Source organism: Oncorhynchus gorbuscha, linkage group LG03 (assembly GCF_021184085.1).
Source record: "Oncorhynchus gorbuscha isolate QuinsamMale2020 ecotype Even-year linkage group LG03, OgorEven_v1.0, whole genome shotgun sequence".
In the NCBI taxonomy this organism is placed as follows: Eukaryota; Metazoa; Chordata; class Actinopteri; order Salmoniformes; family Salmonidae; genus Oncorhynchus; species Oncorhynchus gorbuscha.
Window position 1 is genome coordinate 44,595,997 of NC_060175.1, and position 24,148 is coordinate 44,620,144.

Consider the following 24,148-nt stretch of genomic DNA (forward strand, 5'->3'; position numbering starts at 1 on the left):
CATTAGGGTCAGGGGTGGTCAGGGAGACCACGATCCCACTAGACATGGGAACGCAGGGGAATCATAGGGAGCGTATCAGTCTCTATATTATTGATTCGCCTGCGTTTCCAGTGGTGTTAGGGATTCCCTGGCTGGCCCGACACAATCCTAAAATTTTGTGGAAACAGGGGGTTCTCCAGGGGTGGTCAGAGGAGTGTTCTGGAAGGTTTCTGGGAGTTTCCGTCTGTGCCACCTCGGTGGAAAGTCCAGACCAGGGTCCCACAGTGTGCATTCCCCCCCGAGTATGCCGATTTGGCAATCGCTTTTAGTAAAAAGAAGGCGACTAAATTACCACCACATCGACCGGGAAGGGATTGTGCGATAGATCTCCAGGGTAACGCTGCGCTTCACAATAGTCACGTGTACCCATTGTCCCAAGAGGAGACGTTGGCTATGGAGACATATATCACGGAGTCTCTGGGACAGGGGTACATTCGGTCCTCCATTTCACCCGTCTCCTCAAGTTTCTTTTTTGTGAAGAAGAATGAGGGAGGATTGCGTTCGTGTTTGATTATAGAGGTCTAAATGCCATCACAGTGGGGTTTAGCTACCCACTACCTCTCATTGCTACGGCAGTGGAATCCTTTCAGGGAGCGCAGTTCTTCACAAAATTGGATCTCAGGAGCGCGTATAGCCTGGTGCGTATTCGGAAGGGAGACGAGTGGAAAACCGCATTTAGTACCACATCGGGCCACTATGAGTACTGCATCATGCCGTATGGGTTAAAAAAATGCTCCAGCCATTTTTCAAACCTTTGTAGACGATATTCTCAGGGACCTGCACGGGCAGCGGTTGTTTATATCGATGACATTCTGATCTACTCAGCCACTCACACCGCGCATGTGTCTCTGGTACGCAAGGTGCTTGGTAGACTGCTGGAGCATGACCTATACATCAAGGCTGAGAAGTGTGTGTTCTCCAAACGAGCCGTCTCCTTTCTGGGTTATCGCATTTCCACCTCGGGGTTGGAGATGGAGGGTGACCGCAGTAAGGCCGTGCGTAATTGGCCGACTCCAACCACGGTAAAAGAGGTGCAGGGGTTTTTGGGTTTCGCCAACTACTACCGGAGGTTTATCCGGGGTTTTGGCCAGGTAGCGGCTCCAATTACCTGACTGCTAAAGGGGGGCCCGGTGCGGTTGCGATGGTCGGCAGAGGCGGACAGAGCTTTCAACAGGTTGAAGGTGCTGTTCACGGATGCACCCGTGTTGGCGCATCCGGACCCCTCTCTAGCATTCATAGTGGAGATGGACGCATCCGAGGCTGGGGTGGGTGCCGTGCTATCACAGTGCTCGGGTACACCACCAAAACTCCGCCCCTGCGCTTTCTTCTCGAGTAAGCTCAGCCCAGCGGAGCGTAACTATGATGTGGGGGACCGGGAGTTGTTAGCGGTGGTCAGGGCTCTGAAGGTGTGGAGACACTGGCTTGAGGGGGCTAAGCACCCCTTTCTCATCTGGACCGACCACCAAAATCTGGAGTATATTCGGGCAGCTAGGAGACTGAACCCGCGGCAGGCAAGGTGGGCCATGTTTTTCACTCGATTCCGGTTCACTTTATCATATAGACCGGGCTCCCAGAACGTGAAGGCGGACGCACTGTCCCGCCTTTACGACACGGAGGATAGGTCCACCGAACCTACTCCCATCCTTCCGGCCTCAAAGCTGATGGCACCGGTGGTATGGGAGGTGGACTCGGACATCGAGCGGGCGTTACGGGCTGAACCCGCGCCTCCTCAGTGTCCGGCGGGGCGGAGGTACGTGCCGCTTGGTGTTCGGGACCAACTGATTCGGTGGGCTCACATCCTACCCTCCTCGGGTCACCCTGGGGTGAGGAGGACAGTGGGGAGCCTTCGGGGGAGGTATTGGTGGCCTACCTTGGCTAGGGACGTTAAGGTTTATGTCTCCTCCTGTTCGGTATGCACCCAGAGGCTCTTAGGCACCTTCCTAGAGGGAAGTTACAACCCCTCCCCATTCCACAATGGCCATGGTCACATCTATCCGTAGATTTCCTGACCGACCTTCCCCCGTCTCAGGGCAACACCACGGTTCTGGTGATTGTGGATCGGTTCTCTAAGTCCTGCCGTCTCCTCCCGTTGCCCGGTATCCCAACAGCCCTACAGACTGCGGATGCATTATTCACCCATGTCTTCCGGCACTACGGGGTGCCGGAGGACATTGTTTCTGATCGGGGCCCCCAGTTCACGTCCCGAGTATGGAGGGCGTTCATGGAGCGTCTGGGGGTCTCGGTCAGCCTGACCTCCGGTTATCACCCCGAAAGTAATGGGCAGGTGGAGAGAGTAAACTAGGAGGTGGGTAGGTTTCTGCGGTCATACTGCCAGGACCGGCCAGGGGAGTGGGCGAGATACATCCCCTGGGCTGAAATGGCCCAGAACTCACTACGCCACTCCTCTACTAATGTGTCCCCCTTTCAGTGTGTGTTGGGGTACCAGCCGGTCCTGGCACCGTGGCATCCGAGCCAGACCGAGGCTCCTGCGGTAGAGGAATGGGTGCAGCGCTCCAAAGAGACCTGGAGGGCCGTCCAGGAATCCCTTCAACAGTCTAGTGGACGGCAGAAAAGGAGTGCTGACCGCCACAACAGTGAGGCCCCCGTGTTTGTACCAGGGGACAGGGTCTGGCTCTCGACCCAAAACCTACCCCTCCTCGTGCCCTGCCGAAAGCTTAGGCCGCAGTGTGTAGGGCCGTTCAAAGTCCTGAGGAGAATAAACGAGGTGTCTTATCGATTACAACTCCCTTCCTATTATCATATTAACCCCTCGTTTCATGTGTCTCTCCTCAGGCCGGTGGTAGCTGGTCCCCTACAGGACGGTGAGGTACTGGAGGTCCCTCCTCCCCCTCTGGACATCGAGGGGTCCCCGGCGTATACAATACGGGCCATTCTGGACAGGTGAGGGGCCTGCAGTACCTCGTGGACTGGGAGGGGTACGGTCCGGAGGAGAGGTGCTGGGTACCCACCAGGGACATTTTGGATCCATCAATGTTGAGGGATTTCCATCGCCTCCATAAGGATCGCCCTGCGCCTCATCCTCCGGGTCGACCTCGAAGCCGGTGTCGGCGTGCTGCGGGAGACATGCGTCAAGGGGGTGGTACTGTCACGACTCCGACCGAAGGACACTCCCCTTCCCGTTCGGGTGGCGCTCGGTGGTCGTCGTCGCCGGCCTACTAGCTGCTACTGATTATTTCCTCCCCCTCCTTATGTGTTGATTGAGTGCACCTGTTTTGAATTAGGTAGTAGGCTTTATTAGTCAGCCGGCCCGCAGAGTTCCTTGTGCGGGATTAATTATTGTGACCATCTGTTTAGTGTACTTGTGTGCACGTCTATGGGGTTTTGTGTTTTCCCATTTTGTGGGTTTTCCCTGGACCGTTTAAGTCCCCCTGTTTGGGGCATTTTGTTTGTTCATTACGCCCTGTGTGTTCGTGAGGGTTGGCTTATGTTCGCCGTTTGTCGGTGCATTAAAATAGCACTCACCTGAACTCTCTGCTTCCTGCGCTTGACTCCTCACCCACTACACTCAGATCGTTACAATTATAAGTGAAAGAATCTGTCTGTAAACAATTGTTGGAACATTTACTTGTGTCATGCACAAAGTATATGTCCTAACTGACTTGCCAAAACTATAGTTTGTTTACAAGAAATTTTGGGAGTGGTTGGAAAACGAGTTTTAATGACTCCAACCTAAGTGTATGTAAACTTCCGACTTCAACTGTATTTACCAAGGGTGCCAATATTAGTGGTGGGCACTGTATATATAGGTAGGGATAAAGTGACTAGGAAACAGGATAGATAATAAACAGTAGTAGCAGCACATGTGATGAGTCAAAAGAATCAAAAAGGGTCAATGCAGATAGTTAAATACCTAACCACTAGCTACCTGGACTAACTATTTAGCAGTCGTATGTCTTGGAGGTAGAAGCTGTTCAGGGTCCTGTTGGTTCCAGACTTGGTGCATCGGTACCACTTGCCGTCTGGTAGCAGAGAGAACAGTCTATGACTTGGGTGTCTGGAGTCATTGACAATTTTTAGGGCCTTCCTCTGACACTACCTGGTATACAGGTCCTGGGTGGCAGGGAGCTCGGCCCCAGTGATTTGCTGGGCTACACACTACCGTCTGTAGCACCTTGCGATGATGCAGCCAGTCAAGATACTCTCAATGGTGCAGCTGTATAACTTTTTGAGGATCTACATTACATTTACATTACATTTAAGTCATTTAGCAGACGCTCTTATCCAGAGCGACTTACAAATCTGAGGGCCCATACTGAATCTTTTCAGCCTCCTGAGAGGGAAGAGGCGTTTATCTCGACTGTCTTGGTGTGTGTGGCCCATGATTGGGGAGTGTAGACCATTCCTTAATGATGTAGACCCCGAGGTACTTGAAGCTCTCGACATGCTCCACTACAGCTCCGTCGATGTGGACATGCTCGACCATTCATCTCCTGTAGTCCACGAACAGCTCCTTTGTCTTGCTAACATTGAGAGAGAGGTTGTTGTCCTGGCAACACATTGCCAGGTCTCTGACCTCCTCCCTGTAGGCTGTCTCATCGTCATCGGTGATCAGGCATACCACCATCGAGTCATCTGCAAACTTAATGATGGTAATGGAGTCGTGCGTGGCAACACAGTCATGGGTGAAAAAGGGAGTAAAGGAGTGGACTAAGCACACACCGCTGAGGGGCACCCGTGTTGAGGGTCAGTGCGGCAGATGTGGTGTTGCCTACCCTCACCACATCGGGCCACATGTGTGTGGCCCGATGTGCAGTGGCAGTCGGTGATATTTAAGATGAGGGAGGATTAACATGGTCTTATTTCTATTGCAGCATATTGGATGACTGTCATTCATACTCCGTTCACCCAGTTCAATGTAACAGCAATAGGCTTATGCTACTACATGATACAACATTTTTCCCTGTACCCATCATGAGGTTGCTACAACCTAGCCGAGGAAGGAAAGTTCACAACGTAGGTTAATTTTGGAGATAATTTTGAGTAATCAAGGTGACAGTGACACATTCAATACCGTCTTGCACACTCTTGCCTGCATCTAGCTGATCTAATGTGTAAACATCAGTCCAACAAGAGTTTCTATCAGACAAATTCAGGTATATTTATCCCCACTTCCGTTTGAGAAACGTTTTTCAACAGAATCAGTGCAATAAATACACCCCTGATCATGCCCACACAGTTCACATTCATAACAGCCACATACAAACAGTTTGTTATATATATAATTCCTTCTCTCATCTATCTACGCGCTCTCCTCCTCTCAACTTTTCCCTTCGCTTGTGGACTTGTGCACAACATATCAGCTGTCTGTGACCAGGTGAAAAAACCTTTCCAAGCCAAACCGTCATGACCACGAACCACTACAACACAGCCTACATTGTTGTCACATCGTAGTCAACATAGCTACTAGAACTAACACGTTAGTAATCAGTGTACAGTGTATAGTCAGCAGCTAGCAGAATCGCTGTTACACCGGCGGGCCCGGGTGAAAATACATTTAGAAAACCAAAACCTTACCTTGACTTTGAAGAGTTCCAGGGTTGGATAGCCATAGCTAGCTAGGTAACATAGCATCCCTTTCTGTTTGAGCCAGGTGATTGAGTAAGCTAAAATAGCCAGCTGCATTCGATGCTAGCTAAGTAAGTGAACGTTTTTAAAAATATACTATGAAATATCGCACTCTCTCTATATCTTGCTACTTAATTTTGAAATAAATTAATTTGTTGCCTTTCTCTCTCTTTGAGTCAATTACTCACCAGTGCTAGCTAGCTGTAGCTTATGCTTCCAGTACTAGAGTCATTCTCTGCTCCTTTGATTGGGATGACAACATGTAAGTTCATGCTACAAGAGCTCTGATAGGTTGGAGGATGTCCTCAGGAAGTTGTCACAATTACTGTATAAGTCTATGGAAAAGGGTGAGAACCATGAGCCTCCCAGGTTTTGTATTAAAGTCAATGTACCCAGAGAAGGACATAAGCTAGCTTTCCTCCGGCTACACCATGAGCCTCCACTGCGGGATGATGGTGTTGATGTGAGCCATGACCAGCATTTCAAAGCTTTTTATGGCCACAGATGTGAGTGCTACAGGGCGGTAGTCATTTAGGCAGGTTACCTTGGAGTTCTTGGTGGTCTGCTTGACACATTTAGGTATTACAGACAGTCAGGGAGAGGTTGAAAATGTCAGTGAAGACACTTGCCAGCTGGTCAGCGCATGCTCTGGCATGGACTGGCCTCATTTAATGTGTCATAACAGTGTGTGTGTGTGTGTGTGTGTGTGTGTGTGTGTGTGTGTGTGTGTGTGTGTGTGTGTGTGTGTGTGTGTGTGTGTGTGTGTGTGTGTGTGTGTGTGTGTGTGTGTGTGTGTGTGTGTGTGTGTGTGTGTGTGTGTGTGTGTGTGTGTGTGTGTGTGTGTGTGTGTGTGTGTGTGTGTGTGTGATGATATTCACAGTAATTTTGTCGTCAAACCACAGCAGTGGAAAACTAAATCATATTCTTGAAAACAGAGCAAAGGCACAGACATAATTCCATGTAACACACAGCAAGTCTGTGCAGATATCTGTTTGCACATCCAACAGATCATTCATTTTCACTCTTTCGGGGGAGATGGAAAATGTACATGAGAAGAAACATGTCAGTTGAAGCCACAGCAATAGGCTTGACAAGTGTCATTCTGTGTTAGAGGCAGATACAGATAGAGCTGACAGGACTTCCTGTGTCCCTGCCAGAAGATGAGTCACTAGCAGTATTAATGTTCAGGGGTGGCCCTGCCTTTTAATTGGAACCAGGAGCGTGGATGGGACACATTATTGAATTAAGAAACATCAGAAAAGTCATTTCAATCTTGGCCTGGACTACAATGATACCTAGGGTCTTAAAAAGAGAATACAATGGCTAAGCCTGAACATTTTTTACTTTTACATTTGAATCATTTAGCAGACGCTCTTATCCAGAGTGATTAAGATTGAATCCTACTTCACCGGCTCTGGCGCTCGTCAGATGTGGCAGGGCTCCTCAGGGGTGCGTGCTTAGTTCCCTCCTGTCAATGCTGTTCATTGACTACAGCTCAGCGTTCAACACCATAGTGCCCCACAAATCTCTCGACTAAGCTAAGGATCCTGGGACTAAACACCTCCCTTTGCAACTGGACCCTGGACTTCCTGACAGGCCGCCCCCAGGTATAAAGGGTAGGCAACACTTTGGCACCTCAGGGGTGCGTGCTTAGTTCCCTCCTGTACTTCCTGTTTACCCACGACTGCATGGCCAAGCACGACTCCAACACCATCATTAATTTTCCTGATGACAAAACAGTGTTAGGCCTGATCACCGACAACGATGAGAAAGGGAGGAGGTCAGAGACCTGGCAGTCTGGTGCCAAGACAACAACCTCTCCCTCAATGTGAACAAGACAAAGGAGCTGGAAAAGACATGAACATCAACGGGGCTGAGTGGAGCAGGTCGATAGTTCCTTGGTGTCCACATCACCAACAAACTATCATGGTCCAAACACACCAAGACAGTTGTGAAGAGGGCACGGCAACAACTTTTCCCCTCAGGACACTGAAAGGATTTGGCATTAATTTTTTTACAGCTGCACCATCAAGGGCATCCTGACTGGTTGCATCACTGCCTGGTATGGCAACTGCTCGGCATTTGACCGTAAGGTGCTACAGAGGGCTGTGCGTACGGCCCAGTACATCAACGGGGCCAAGCTCCTGCCATCCATGACTTATATACTAGGCGGTGATAGAAAAAGGTCTAAAATGTCCAGTCACCCAAGTCATGGATTGTTCTCTTTGCTACCGCACGGCAAGCGGTACCGTAGCACCAGGTCTAGGTCCAAAAGGCCCCAAGCCATAAGACTGCTGAACATTTAATAAAATGGCCACCTGGACAATTGACATTATCTATGCATAGTCACTTTACACCCACCTACATGTACAAATTACCTCGAACAAACCTGTACCCCCGCACATTGACTCCGTACCTGTACCCCCTGTATAGCCTCGTTATTGTTATATTATCGTGTTACTTCTTATTTTATTTAGTAAATATTTTCTTAACTCTATTTCTTGAACTGCATTGTAGGCTTGTAAGTAAACATTTCACGGTAACGTCTACACCTGTTGTATTCGGCGCATGTGACAAATACAAATTGATTTGCTTAACAGGAGCAATTAGGGTTAAGTGCATTGCTCAATGACACATCTACAAATTTGTCACCTAGTAGGCTTGGGGATTCAAACCAGCAACCTTTTAGTTAATGGCCCAACGCTCTTAACTGCAAGGCTACCTGGCCAGCGTCCTGTGTGTGTGGCAACTGAATGGTTAATCCTGGACAGACAAAAGCCTGGATGATGACTTAAGACATCCTAAAGGGCTCACTACACCTTCTTCCATTGAACCCAGTATGACTGACATGTGGACCCCCTCTTTAAAGGCCACCATCGTCCTATTATTCTGGCTGCCTACTTCTCAGCCCACCCTCTCCATTCAACAATGATCAATAGCTATCCATTCCATTCTCTATGATATAATATGATTGCCGTTAGCACAGTACCTTGGTAGTCACACTCATCTATTGTTCTGCCGCCGTAGTGCCCTTCACACCACCCACACTCTCTCTCCATCTCACAATGGTCATATTTTTTTGAAGTATTCATTCTGGTCCTCTTTCCTGCTTGGATTAAAGGGTTTTCAATCCCACACTAAACACTGTGCTTTTCTGTGACAGGTGCCTATTCATCTAATAACCCTGGAAGGTGGATGGATTTTCCAGGGGTTTAAAGTAAGGCTGATTTCACAGCACACTTTTACCATTTCAACCCATTGGAATTTAATGGGAAGCAAGCTTCAAATCAAAGCCTCAAAAAGGTGTTAAAAGTTGACACGGCACCTCAAAGTCACCTCTCAGACATAGATAAAGGAGTGAAACAGAGAAATCTCCATCAGTGAAAGTGTTAGTGTTAAGACAAATGTCGGGAAAAGGACATGAGATGAAGCTCTTATCTCACCTGACAGGCATTGTAGAGGAGCTGGTGCTCAAACTTCTTGATGCCCAGGATGGACTGGAACATCTCGTAGAGCTGGTCCTTACTGAGGATGAGCTCTGAGGCTGCACTGGCTGTCATCCGCTGCTGGTGCTTCCTGGGGTCATCCTCTCCGCGGTAGATTGTGTCAAACTTGGCCATCCAGGAGCTGAGCACTGTCTCCTTACTTAGGCCGTCGATCTCCGGCAGGCTACGGACACGCTTCTCAATGTGCTTCTTGAAAACCTCCCGCGAGTCACTGGCCGAGCAGCCTCCACTCTGGACCATCCGGGACACACGGTCACTCTTCAGGAATATCTGTGGTCACGGTCAAGAGCATAGAGCGGGGATTAAGCACGTGGTTCAAGTATTAAAAAGGCAGAAAGAACATACAGGAAGAACATACAGTTTGGTTGTGAGGTTGGGATGAATTGTATTTGAACTCAATTTCTGAATTGGAAATTGCCCATTATTTTCTGTGAGACATTCTCCTCTGCATCTGCGTAAAGAAGCCCTGGTGGCAGCCTGACACGTCTTTGCTTCTGGAGGGAAGTGAAACGTCTAAAGTACTGCTTCTCTCTTTGAGGATTTGCTGCAGCTCGGTCTTTCTGTCTTCATGATGAAGGTGCAGAGGAAAATAAATGATAGTAGTTTCAATTCAATCTGGCATTGTTGTGCTTATCTGTTCAATCCCAAACTGCACATTTATTTTCCCACAATTCTCACGAAGCAATTTTTCCATGCCAAAGGGTGAGGGTTAGGGAAAGAGAAATGTGTCTGGCTGACTCAGATGTTGGCCCTCTCTCTACCATGCAGCATGCTTATGGTTCACGGTGACAGGCTCCCTGTTCCCAATCAGTGCCTAACGCAGGGTGAAGACTGAGGGCCATCGCCTCTGAGGCTGGATGGACATACAGATACACAGACATGTATCATCCTCGGGCACTTGCAACTTTTCTGAAACAGCAGCAGTGCTCTCAGTGGGCCAAAAAGAAGGGAACAATGCACAAATGGGAGTGTTGAAAATGAAACTGCTGATATAGAAAATAAAATTTAAATGTGGGCTATAATTTGTTGTCTTAATTTAGCTTAATCCTAAATTCTGCCAAGGAAGAGCACCCCAGGTCTCCTCCAAGCTCTAAGGCAGGTGGGGATGTGGGGAGTGTGTAAGCATCCAGAACACAGTCAGTAAGAGCATTGGGCTTTAATTGAATTGGAAAACCAGCTTTAGCTGGGTGTTGAGTAATGAAGCATTTCAATTCACTAATTTAGGCTTATTGAAGTGTTGTATCAATTAATTCTGCAGGCAGAGTAAATCTCATTCACTTTTGTCTCATTTTCTGTAGCGGTTTGGAAGCTTTGAGACAGTGTTTCAAACCTCGTTCTTCTGTGATTTCAGAGTTGTCAAGGCAGACATATTGAACGGGATGGATAGTTATACTCTCTTGTATTTATTTTTTGGGTACTTTTCACCCCTTTTTCTCCCCAATTTCATGTTATCCAATTGGTAGTTACAGTTATGGCCCATCGCTGCAACTCCTGTAGAGACTCGGGAGAGGCGAAGGTCGAGAGCCATGCGACCACTGAAACACGACCCTGCCAAGCCGCACTGCTTCTTGACACACTGCTCGCTTAACCCGGAAGCCAGCCGCACCAATGTGTCGGAGGAAACACTGTACAGCTGGCGACCGAAGTCAGAGTGAATGCGCCCGGCCCACCACAAGGATTCGCTAGAGTGCGTTGGGACAAGGACATCCCGGCCGGCCAAACCCTCCACCTAACCCGGGCGCCACTCGGGAGGCCCCGGATAGGCATACTCAAAGCTACTTTTCTGGAGCACAAGATGTCCATGGATTCAGCTTAGCACCTCACATAGCCTTTGTCTGAACTATTAATATTTTAGAGGCCTATTTTGGGAAGTCCAATTCATTTGAATCTGTCAGATGCAGGAGGAAAACATTAATAAGACTGCCTGAGGGAAGCAGCTGTCTGTGTGTTCCACATCATTTACCAGACCAAAGGTCTCCTCAAACATCCAGACGATTTGGTTCGTCTGCAGAGGACTATTTAAAACTGCAGAAAAATCATTGGTGAATACAAATCAATAGATAACACAGTCCAAATACCCCCCACACACACACACACAGAGAGAGAGTAGGGCCTCACATCATAGTAGCTCTGGACTGCATTGATGAAGGCCTCGTCTGCCACTATCTGGGTGTCACCACTGAGGAAAGCCTGGAAACGCTCCTTCACCGTCTGTAACTGCTGCTTACTGATCTGAGACAGACAGACAGACAGACAGACAGACAGACAGACAGACAGACAGACAGACAGACAGACAGACAGACAGACAGACAGACAGACAGACAGACAGACAGACAGACAGACAGACAGACAGACAGACAGACAGACAGACAGACAGACAGACAGACAGACAGACAGACAGACAGACAGACAGACAGACAGACAATATAGAGGGAAACAACAGAGTAATAGGAATCATGGTAACATTAAGTTAGCTCACAGGTTTCATATTACTTCACTTCAAACATTTATTGTCAGGCCCCTTATAAATTGAATAAGTTTATATCAATGTTGAATATACAGTAAAAAAAAAGTAAAAAAAGTTGTCTTTCTTCACATAACACAACTCCTCTTTTTGGATCTTCTTTGCATGCATAGATCTTTCTTCTTCAGTGCTAAATTGAAACTGCCCTGCGCAGCCTCAGTCCCAGCACTTATATCTCAGTCCTCCCATTACCAATTACACATTTCATGGTTCTATCTCATGACGTTTTTAACATCTGGGTTGTTCCACCAATTCGGTGTTTTTTTTTAAGATGTGTAACTTTGTAAGAAAAAAAACTTCAGATTTGACCAAATGGTTACATTCTGTCATAAAGGGTACATAGGCAACTTAATAAAAAACATATTTTCCATATCAAGAAGGTAAATAAATAAAAATCATACTATAGTAAATGCCTGTTAAGTGCCAAATAAAGTAGCAGTGTTGACAATTGCATCTTAAATCAAACAAAAATCCCCTTGTGACAGTGGAAATGGAAGCTCATTTCTAGTCTGTCCAGATGTAGGTAACAGGGTTGACGTGTTATGCCCGACCCGCTTAGGTTTCTACCACAAAACACCAGAATATTGCCAAAAAGAGTAGAACCAGCTCACCTGCTTTAACACTATGATTTGACTATTAGATGTTTATTTTCAAAAATGTTTATAAAGGAATAGTTTCACCACGTTAAAACGAGATTTCAGTTCACTTAACATTGTTGAACTTAATAACAATAACCTTAAAAGGAAACACTAATAACATAAATAAGTGGTGGGAAAAGTACCAATTGTCATACTTGGCTAAAAGTAAAGATACACTAATAGAAAATGACTCAAGTAAAAGTCAGTCACTCAGTAAAATACTGCTCGAGTAAGAGTCTAAAATTATTTTGTTTTAAATATACTTATGTATCGAAAGTAATTGCTAAAATATATTTAAGTATCAAAAATAAGTATAAATAATTTCCTTATATTAAGCAAACCAGATGAGGCCATTTTATTTTTATTTACGGATAGCCAGGAGGACACTCAGACATCATTTACAAAACGAAGGGTGTCTTTAGTGAGTCTGCCAGATCAGAGGCAGTAGGGAAGACCAGGGATGTTCACTTGATAAGTGCATGAATTTGACCATTTCCTGTCCTGCTAAGCATTCAAAATGTAAATAGTACTTTTGGGTGTCAGGGAAAATGTATGGCGTAAAAAGTACATCATTTTCTTTAGGAATGTAGTGAAGTAAAAGTTGTGAAAAATATAAATAGTAAAGTAAGGTACAGATACCCACCAAAAATACGTAAGAGTTACTTTAAGTATTTTTTGTTATATACTTTACACCACTGCATCAAATAAATAATCATCTTCAGAAATGTCTTTGTCAATGCAACAAAATAACTAGGTCTTTACAATCATTGTGAAAACTTGGGAGACATTTGGGGGTTAAAATCATCCTGTGTCATAGGATTTCAAATGCAGAATCTTGCCACCTTAGCAAGTGTTTATTCATATAAAAAATAGGATTTATTGAATTCTCCATGTGGTCTATATTGAAGGGCACTTAATTGAACAGGCTTTTAAAATGCATTATTGCTGCACAATTTCTACTTTAAATATCAAAAGGGATGCAAAGGTTACTCATTTCATGGAACGACCCATCCACATCTTTATTTGTAAACTTCACAGTGCTTTTAAGACAAAAGAAATACCACATTAATTCTGGATTTACAGCCCTCGCCAACATTTTAAAACTGGGGTCTCTTAACTGACAGTAACAATGAGGAGGTTTTTTGCAATCGCTGTATGGAAAAAAAACTATTATCCCACGGCAACAGGACTGATATATAGGCTATAAATAAATGATTGGGCATTAAAGATGTTCAAATATAGATAGGAAATGAGTTTGGACTGATGTTGCCACAGTAATACTGCGCAAGTCACTTGTACAAATGTACACTCAGCGGACAGTTTATTAGTTACACCACCCCGTTCATGAAAATGGTTCATTCCTACAGACAAACAGTGAGTCATGTGAACGTGGCTTGCTATATAAAGCAGGCAGACAGGCATAGAGGCATACAGTTACTGTTTGATTGAACATTAGAATGGGCAAAACGAGTGACCTAAGCGACTATGAGCGTGGCATGATCGTTGGTGCCAGGCACGCCAGTTCCAGTATCTCAGAAACGGCTGGCCTCCTGAGCTTATCACACACGACAGTGTCTAGGGTTTACCGAGAAGGGTGCGACAAACAAAAAACATCCAGTCAGCAGCAGTCCTTTGGGCAAAACAGCTCATTGATGAGAGGTCCAAGGACCGTTCATGGCAAGAATCTTGCAAGCTGACAGACAGGCTACAAACAAGCAAATAAGAGTGCAGTACAACAGGGAGTGCATAATGGCATTGGGGAACGCACAACTCGCCGGTCGGTGTCACGGATGGGCTACTGAAGCAGACGACCACATCGGGTTCCACTCCTATTAGCTAAAAACTAGAAGAAGTGGCTCCAGTGAGAAAGCGATCACCAACACTGAACAACTGAGGAGTGGAAAAACATCACCTGGTCTGATGAATCCCGGTTCCTGCTGCGTCATGCTGATGGTAGTCAGGATTTGGCGTAAGCAGCATGAGTCCATGGCCCCATCCTGCCTGTTGTCAACGGTACAGGCCGGTGGCGGTGGTGTAATGGTGTGGGGAGCATTTTCCTGGCACACGTTCGGTCCTTTGATACCAATTGAGCAACGTTTCCATACCCAAAATAATTCAGGCTGTTCTGGAGTCCGAACACGTACTAGATGGGTGTACCTAATAAACTGGCCAGTCTCTCTCCATCCCAAGCTAAACACACAGGCTGGTAGAAGCAGAGATAGACAAGAGAGCAGGTCTAACTGGGAGGATAGAGAAAGTGATGCAGCATAGATGAGGTGACACGATGCAGTACAGCCATAATGAAACTTTTAGGTCCTATCTAGGAATGGGATGTTGACTGAGGATAATCACCCAAACGACATCCATCATTTATCAAAGTCTTTACCACACAGTCGCAACATGTTTAGAGGAAGAGAGGCGAGGGTAGCCAACCGTTCTGTCATCATTTTGGCAAGGAACCAGATACTGTAACTCATTCAAATGTATTATCAATGCTCCCTTCATGTGGTCTCTCTCCTTTGTCCTCTACACAAGACAAACAAACAGGCAATAAGTACAGCAGATTGGCCCCGCCCCGATCAGAAATAATGAGGGAGCAGTGTGTCTTGGTTTCTCTTCTGTCCATGACACTAATGTCTAAAGCCACGCCCACCAACCCACCCCTGGACCTCCTCCCCCATCTGTCCCCTCCCACAGCTGTCCCAAGTTACTTTTAACGTGGTCACCATTTCACACGCAACTCCAGGAAGTCATTTAGTGATTACCCTTGATGGCGTCAAGGTTCAGAGTTCAACATGATCTTTCCACTACTAGCCTCTCTGCCGAGGGCTATACTAAAACCCTGAAATGAGGGTGATGATTAAAAGTACTCTGTACAGTAGCCATCCTCATTTATCCACCATCCACCATGTAGAGAATCTCAACAGTTTTCTGGGATCTAGTGAGCTCTACTCACACACTCCAAATAAAACCTATTATCAATATGAGTTCGGATTTAGCTACCACAGAAAGGGTTAAAGTTAGCTCATATAAATATATGTAGCCTCAGAAACAAAGTTAATGAGCTGAGTAATTTGCTAATCTTAGATAATATTAATATATTAGCATTTTCTGAGACTTAATATAATAATAATATAATAATATATGCCATTTAGCAGACGCTTTTATCCAAAGCGACTTACAGTCATGTGTGCATACATTCTACGTATGGGTGGTCCCGGGGATCGAACCCACTACCCTGGCGTTACAAGCACCATGCTCTACCAACTGAGCTACACAGGACTTACTTAGACAGCACCGTTGAGACAGGAATGTCTGCAGGGGAGGTGTTACTGAATATATTCAGAGGGATATTCCTGTAAAGGTCAGAGAGGATCTCATGACAAATTAAGTGGATGTCGTCTACCATAGTGCCATTCACTTTATCACAGGTGACAGTTTTAATACTCACCACTGTATCCTCTATTAAAAGGTTGGCTGGTACTCAATAAAGTCCTGTAGATCCCTTCATTACCCTTTTATGTTTACAAAGCTCTACTACACAAGCTACCAACTTACATAATGTTTTTGCTGAAGTATAAAAGAATGCGCTACCAAACCCGCTCCCAGGGTTGGTTAACTCTTGAGGTCCCTCTGGTCTTGACCAATTCTCCTTTTGTCACACCCTGATCTGTTTCAGCTGTCTTTGTGCTTGTCTCCACCCCCTCCAGATGTCACCCGTCTTCTTAATTTTCCCCAGTGTATTTATACCTGTGCTCTCTGTTTGTCTGTTGCCAGTTTGTTTTGTTTTGTCAAGCCTACCAGTGTTTTTCTCTGCGCTCCTTTCTGTCTCTAGTTTCTGTTTTCCAGCTTTTCCGTTTTTTTTACCATTCTGCCTTGCTTGATGCTGAGCCTGTCTGTCATTCTGTACCTTGTCACACCACCCTGGATTTCTGACCTGTGAGTACCTTTCGGACTCTGCTCTGGACTACTGACCTCTGCATGACCTTGACATGTTGCTTGCCTGCCCCCCTGTTTTTGTAATAGACTTTTGTTACTTCGAAAATGTCTGGGTCTTCTCCTGAGCCTTGACACCTTTAGTTTTATTGCCCCCTATTGCTGGATTAACCTGCAAAATTCCTTCAGTCTTGATTCTCTGGTGCCATTCAGGGCCATTCAGGACTCTGGTGTTAAATTAATTAATTGAGGATTGTAGTTATTTTCATTAATTGTAAATGGTTTAATTGTTGAAATTGTAATATTGTAAACCTAGTAGTTTATTTGTATCTTTATTCTTCTTATTTTCTTTGGAATGTTAATTTTCTTTGACTGTGATAATGTGGGCACTCAGGGCACCATTGCGAATGAGACCCTGGTCTCAATTGGGCTTCCCTGAATAAAAGTTTCTAAAATAAGTGCTGTGGTTGCAGGTTCACCTGCCTCATCGGAAGCCTCTTCTTTTAGGGTAATGCTATAGGCCACCAAGTGCAAACTGTCAGTATCTGGAGTATATGTGTCTGATGTTAGATACTAATAGAGAAACATTTTCTTGGTGACCTGAACATTGACTGGTTATCATCTAGTTCTCCTCTCAAGAGAAAGCTCATTACTGTGATTAATGCCTGTAACATGACCCAGGTTATAACTCAACCAGCTACAGTGTATAACAATAGTGTTGGATCTGTGACATCCACTTGTATTGATCATATCTTCACTAATAGACATTTTATGGTTCAAAGAAATTATGCAAAAAAAGTGTCAAACAAGTCAGGCTGCTCAGCTGATTGGTTGACTTACTGTCAATTGAGACATTTTGTGACTAATCTTAATTTAAAAAACTAATTATATTATCTAAACAAGATAATGTACATAAAAACCTTAAAATATTTTATGAGCAAAAAAAACAATTAATCTCCATCGTTCATTGAAGTTGATGGGTCATTTATAACCAAATATTTTGATATAGCCAATAAGTTCAATGAAATTACAACATTGAACAGTGAACAATCATCTTTGTGTATTGAAGATCTAAAGATCTAATCATGAAAGAGAAGGATTGCTGTTTTGAATTTGGTCAAGTTTGTGTGGAAGAGGTGGAAAAAATTGTTATACTTTGTCATGTATTTGTACATCAATAAAGATAAGCCACCAGGTAAAGACAACCTTGATGGGAAACTATTGTGAATGGCAGCAGACTATATTGCCACCCCTATTTGCATTGTATTTAACCAAAGCCTAAAGGAGTCTGTGTGTCCACAGGCGTGGAAGGAAGCTAAAGTAATTTCACTACATAAAATTAGTAAAGCACCCTTTGTTGGCTCTAACAGCTGCTGCCTGTTCTTAGTAAACTGATGGAGCAAATTGTGTTTGAACCAATACAAATCAAATCAAACTTTGACACATGCGCCGAATACAATGCTATTTTTCAAAGAACAAGTTAACTACAGACATTCAGCATGCATATAAGAAAGGCCACTAAATTTATACTGCACTGACTCAGATGTCTGATGATTGAATAAAATAAATGGATAACAAGATGATAGTTAGAGCTGTATTGTTAGATTTCAGTGTAGCATTTTATGTTACTGATCATAATTTGTATGGCTTTATATCACCTGCCATCACATGGTTGGAGAGTTACTTATCCAATATAACCCAGAGAGTGTTCTTCAATGGAAGCTTCTCTAACATCAGATATGTACAGTGTGGTATCCCTCAGGGCAGTTGCCTTGGACTGTTACTCTTCTCTATATCTACAAATCTACACATCAGCACCTACAACCAGTGAGCTCACTGAAACTCTTAGCAAGGAGTTACAGTCATTGTCAGAAGGGTTCATTAACAATAAACTGGTCTTAAATACATCTAAAAACAAAAGCATGGTAATTGGTTCAAAGCATTCTCTTAGGCCTAGGCATCAAATGCAGTTGTACTTTGTCATGTATTTGTACATTTATGTGGACCCCAGGAAGAGTAGCTGCTGCATGTGCAGTAGCTAATGGGGATCCTAATAAACTAAACGAAACACCCATCATCAGCTGTGGATCCTCGCCCTTCCCAACCCCATTCACCTCTCTGCCAAGTACTGATAAATAGCCCATATTTGGATGAGAAAGATGTCTCAGCAGACCAGCTGGGCCACAGGGTTTAATGAAGACTGAACGCCAGCCAATCTCTCACCTCCAGATGCCTGTCGCAATCAGACCCATATAGTTCATCAGACAGTGGAGCAGACACGGAGTAGACAGCATGTCTGGGGTGAACTACAGTATCACATACTCTCCTGGCACAATATACAGTCACAGAAGGTGTGACCTAAGCAGCACAACAGAGAACTTCACAATAACTGATCAACCCATCCATCCATCCTGGAAAACTCTCGCTTCCTCTCACACCTCTAACCTGTCCTCATCCCTCTACTCTCTCCTCCACTTACACTCTGGTGTGAGTGAACGGAGGATGATCAGTAGCCATTCATTTTATAGACCCAGTGTGAGGCCACAGTAAAGACCAGATATTGGTTGTACGGTTGATCCTGTAGGCAGCTGTATACTGTCCTTTCGCCTCATTCTCTCTACCTATATGCACCTGACTGTGGGTTAAATTATCTGTAGCACCAGTAATCCCCCAAAAATGCTTAATCCACTCTAGCTCTGCTCTCAACACACAAAGGAGAGCTGGAGGCTAAGCTGTATACCAGAAAATAGCAACACTTACACACTGACAATAAAATAAGCACATTCTACATCTATACTGTCATGTTTGTCATTTATTATCATGTCTTGTCCCTGTGCTCCCCATTCTGTTTGTTTCCCTCTGCTGGTCTTATTGGGTTCTTTCCCTCTTTCTATCCCTCTCTCTCCCCCTCCCCCTCTCACTCTCTCGCTCTCTCTTCTCTCTATCGTTCCGTTCCTGCTCCCAGCTGTTCCTATTCCCCTAATCATCATTTAGTCTTCCCACACCTGTTCCCGATCCTTTCCCCCTGATTAGAGTCCCTATTTATTCCTTTGTGTTCCGTTCCTGTCCCGTCGGTTCCTTGTTTAGTATTCACCATGCTGTGATTGCGTTTCACCCTGTCCTGTCGTGTTTTTGCTGTGATTGTGTATCGCCCTGTCCTGTCGTGTTTTTTGCCTTCATCAGATGCTGCGTGTGAGCAGGTGTCTCTGTCAACTACGGCCTGCGCCTACCCGAAGCGACCTGCAGTCTGTGGCCGCTTCTCCTGTCATTCCCCTCTACAGACTAGAGGATTTCTGTTATTCCCTGTTTGGACTAGAATAAACTCTGTTTCTGTTAAGTCGCTTTTGGGTCCTCTTTCACCTGCATGACAGAAGGAACCGACCGAGGAATGGACCCAGCGACTTCAGACGCTCGTTACACTGCCGTCAAGATCCAAGGAGCCATGCTCGGCAGACACGAGCAGGAATTGTCTGCTGCTCGCCATGCCGTGGAGAACCTGGCCGCTCAGGTTTCCGACCTCTCTGGACAGTTCCAGAGTCTACGTCTCGTGCCACCTGTTACTTCCTGGCCTGCCGAGCCTCCAGAACCTAGGGTTAATAACCCACCTTGCTACTCCGGGCAGCCCACTGAGTGCCGCTCCTTTCTCACGCAGTGTGAGATTGTGTTCTCTCTCCAACCCAACACATACTCTAGAGAGAGAGCTCGGGTTGCTTACGTCATTTCACTCCTTACTGGCCGGGCTCGAGAATGGGGCACAGCTATCTGGGAGGCAAGGGCTGATTGCTCTAACAAGTTCCAGAACTTTAAAGAGGAGATGATTCGGGTTTTTGACCGTTCAGTTTTTGGTAGGGAGGCTTCTAGGGCCCTGGCTTCCTTATGCCAAGGTGAACGGTCCATAACGGATTATTCTATTGAGTTTCGCACTCTTGCTGCCTCTAGTGAGTGGAACGAGCCGGCGCTGCTCGCTCGTTTTCTGGAGGGACTCCACGCAGTGGTTAAGGATGAGATTCTCTCCCGGGAGGTTCCTTCAGATGTGGACTCTTTGATTGCTCTCGCCATCCGCATAGAACGACGGGTAGATATTCGTCACCGGGCTCGTGGAAGAGAGCTCGCATCAACGGTGTTTCCCTGCTCCGCATCGCAACCATCTCCCTCCTCTGGCTTTGAGACTGAGCCCATGCAGCTGGGAGGGATTCGCATCTCGACTAAGGAGAGGGAACGGAGGATCACCAACCGCCTGTGCCTCTATTGCGGAGTTGCTGGACATTTTGTTAATTCTTGTCCAGTAAGAGGCCAGAGCCCATCAGTAAGCGGAGGGCTACTGGTGAGCGCTACTACTCTGGTCTCTTCATCTAGATCTTGTACTACTATGTCGGTCCATCTACGCTGGACCGGTTCGGGTGCTACATGCAGTGCCTTGATTGACTCTGGGGCTGAGGGTTGTTTCATGGACGAAGCATGGGTTCGGAAACATAACATTCCTTTCAGACCGTTAGACAAGCCTACGCCCATGTTTGCCTTAGATGGTAGTCATCTTCCCAGTATCAAATTTGAGACACTACCTTTAACTCTCACAGTATCTGGTAACCACAGTGAGACTATTTCTTTTTTGATTTTCCGTTCACCGTTTACACCTGTTGTTTTGGGTCATCCCTGGCTAGTATGTCATAATCCTTCTATTAATTGGTCTAGTAATTCTATCCTATCCTGGAACGTTTCTTGTCATGTGAAGTGTTTAATGTCTGCCATCCCTCCCGTTTCTTCTGTCCCTACTTCTCAGGAGGAACCTGGCGATTTGACAGGAGTGCCGGAGGAATATCATGATCTGCGCACGGTCTTCAGTCGGTCCCGAGCCAACTCCCTTCCTCCTCACCGGTCGTATGATTGTAGTATTGATCTCCTTCCGGGGACCACTCCTCCTCGAGGTAGACTATACTCTCTGTCGGCTCCCGAACGTAAGGCTCTCGAGGATTATTTGTCTGTGTCTCTTGACGCCGGTACCATAGTGCCTTCTTCTTCTCCGGCCGGGGCGGGGTTCTTTTTGTTAAGAAGAAGGACGGTACTCTGCGCCCCTGCGTGGATTATCGAGGCTGAATGACATAACGGTTAAGAATCGTTATCCGCTTCCCCTTATGTCATCAGCCTTCGAGATTCTGCAGGGAGCCAGGTGCTTTACTAAGTTGGACCTTCGTAACGCTTACCATCTCGTGCGCATCAGAGAGGGGACGAGTGGAAAACGGCGTTTAACACTCTGTTAGGGCATTTTGAGTACCGGGTTCTGCCGTTCGGTCTCGCCAATGCGCCAGCTGTTTTTCAGGCATTAGTTAATGATGTTCTGAGAGACATGCTGAACATTTTTGTTTTTGTCTATCTTGACGATATCCTGATTTTTTTCTCCGTCACTCGAGATTCATGTTCAGCACGTTCGACGTGTTCTACAGCGCCTTTTAGAGAATTGTCTCTACGTAAAGGCTGAGAAGTGCTCTTTTCATGTCTCCTCCGTTACTTTTCTCGGTTCCGTTATTTCCGCTGAAGGCATTCAGATGGATTCCGCTAAGGTCCAAGCTGTCAGTGATTGGCCCGTTCCAAGGTCACGTGTCGAGTTGCAGCGCTTTTTAGGTTTCGCTAATTTCTATCGGCGTTTCATTCGTAATTTCGGTCAAGTTGCTGCCCCTCTCACAGCTCTTACTTCTGTCAAGACGTGTTTTAAGTGGTCCGGTTCCGCCCAGGGAGCTTTTGATCTTCTAAAAGAACGTTTTACGTCCGCTCCTATCCTCGTTACTCCTGACGTCACTAGACAATTCATTGTCGAGGTTGACGCTTCAGAGGTAGGCGTGGGAGCCATTCTATCCCAGCGCTTCCAGTCTGACGATAAGGTTCATCCTTGCGCTTATTTTCTCATCGCCTGTCGCCATCTGAGCGCAACTATGATGTGGGTAACCGTGAACTGCTCGCCATCCGCTTAGCCCTAGGCGAATGGCGACAGTGGTTGGAGGGGGCGACCGTTCCTTTGTCGTTTGGACAGACCATAAGAACCTTGAGTACATCCGTTCTGCCAAACGACTTAATGCCCGTCAAGCTCGTTGGGCGTTGTTTTTCGCTCGTTTCGAGTTTGTGATTTCTTACCGTCCGGGTAGCAAGAACACCAAGCCTGATGCCTTATCCCGTCTGTTTAGTTCTTCTGTGGCTTCTACTGATCCCGAGGGGATTCTTCCTTATGGGCGTGTTGTCGGGTTAACAGTCTGGGGAATTGAAAGACAGGTTAAGCAAGCACTCACGCACACTGCGTCGCCGCGCGCTTGTCCTAGTAACCTCCTTTTCGTTCCTGTTTCCACTCGTCTGGCTGTTCTTCAGTGGGCTCACTCTGCCAAGTTAGCTGGTCATCCCGGTGTTCGAGGCACTCTTGCGTCTATTCGCCAGCGCTTTTGGTGGCCGACTCAGGAGCGTGACACGCGCCGTTTCGTGGCTGCTTGTTCGGACTGCGCGCAGACTAAGTCGGGTAACTCTCCTCCTGCCGGTCGTCTCAGACCGCTCCCCATTCCTTCTCGACCATGGTCTCACATCGCCTTAGACTTCATTACCGGTCTGCCTTTGTCTGCGGGGAAGACTGTGAGAGCCGCCAATAAACGCAGGAATAAGAGTCCAAGGTATTGTTGCGGCCAGAGAGTGTGGCTTTCCACTCGCAACCTTCCTCTTACGACAGCTTCTCGTAAGTTGACTCCGCGGTTCATTGGTCCGTTCCGTGTCTCCCAGGTCGTCAATCCTGTCGCTGTGCGACTGCTTCTTCCGCGACATCTTCGTCGCGTCCATCCTGTCTTCCATGTCTCCTGTGTTAAGCCCTTTCTTCGCACCCCGTTCGTCTTCCCTCCCCCTCCCGTCCTTGTCGAGAGCGCACCTATTTACAAGGTACATAAGATCATGGACATGCGTTCTCGGGGACGGGGTCTCCAATACTTAGTGGATTGGGAGGGTTACGGTCCTGAGGAGAGGAGTTGGGTTCCGTCTCGGGACGTGCTGGACCGTTCACTCATCGATGATTTCCTCCGTTGCCGCCAGGATTCCTCCTCGAGTGCGCCAGGAGGCGCTCGGTGAGTGGGGGTACTGTCATGTTTGTCATTTATTATCATGTCTTGTCCCTGTGCTCCCCATTCTGTTCGTTTCCCTCTGCTGGTCTTATTGGGTTCTTTCCCTCTTTCTATCCCTCTCTCTCCCCCTCCCCCTCTCACTCTCTCGCTCTCTCTTCTCTCTATCGTTCCGTTCCTGCTCCCAGCTGTTCCTATTCCCCTAATCATCATTTAGTCTTCCCACACCTGTTCCCGATCCTTTCCCCTGATTAGAGTCCCTATTTATTCCTTTGTGTTCCGTTCCTGTCCCGTCGGTTCCTTGTTTAGTATTCACCATGCTGTGATTGCGTTTCACCCTGTCCTGTCGTGTTTTTGCTGTGATTGTGTATCGCCCTGTCCTGTCGTGTTTTTTGCCTTCATCAGATGCTGCGTGTGAGCAGGTGTCTCTGTCAACTACGGCCTGCGCCTACCCGAAGCGACCTGCAGTCTGTGGCCGCTTCTCCTGTCATTCCCCTCTACAGACTAGAGGATTTCTGTTATTCCCTGTTTGGACTAGAATAAACTCTGTTTCTGTTAAGTCGCTTTTGGGTCCTCTTTCACCTGCATGACATATACCCTGATAAAAACACAGCCCCCCCATGCCGATGTGTGAAGCATGGTGATAGGCAGTAAACAATATGTCCAGAGTATTATTACTTCCATATTACACTGGTTTAAGAAAAAGGCAGACACACATACAAATGTAACATGACTGCTGCTACGCAAATAATATATAGTCCAGCTGCTAAATTCTAGGAATCATCCACTCCATTAAGAGGAATCAGGGGAAATATGTCCTGCCAGGGCTTGGGGTTG

The 24,148-nt window shown here is 46.4% G+C and overlaps 1 protein-coding gene across 7 annotated transcripts in view; it reads right to left on the bottom strand.

The window, feature by feature from the left end:
* LOC124031418 (calcium-dependent secretion activator 1) overlaps window positions 1-24,148 on the bottom strand; it is a 219,398-nt gene that overhangs the window by 151,198 nt on the left and 44,052 nt on the right. For all 7 annotated transcript variants that reach the window (XM_046342634.1, XM_046342633.1, XM_046342636.1 and 4 more), the window contains exons 2-3: window positions 11,250-11,363; window positions 9,069-9,401 (exon numbers count right to left, since the gene is read on the bottom strand). In XM_046342634.1, the coding sequence (XP_046198590.1) occupies window positions 9,069-9,401; window positions 11,250-11,363 (447 nt within the window). The remainder of the gene's footprint in view (window positions 1-9,068; window positions 9,402-11,249; window positions 11,364-24,148) is intronic.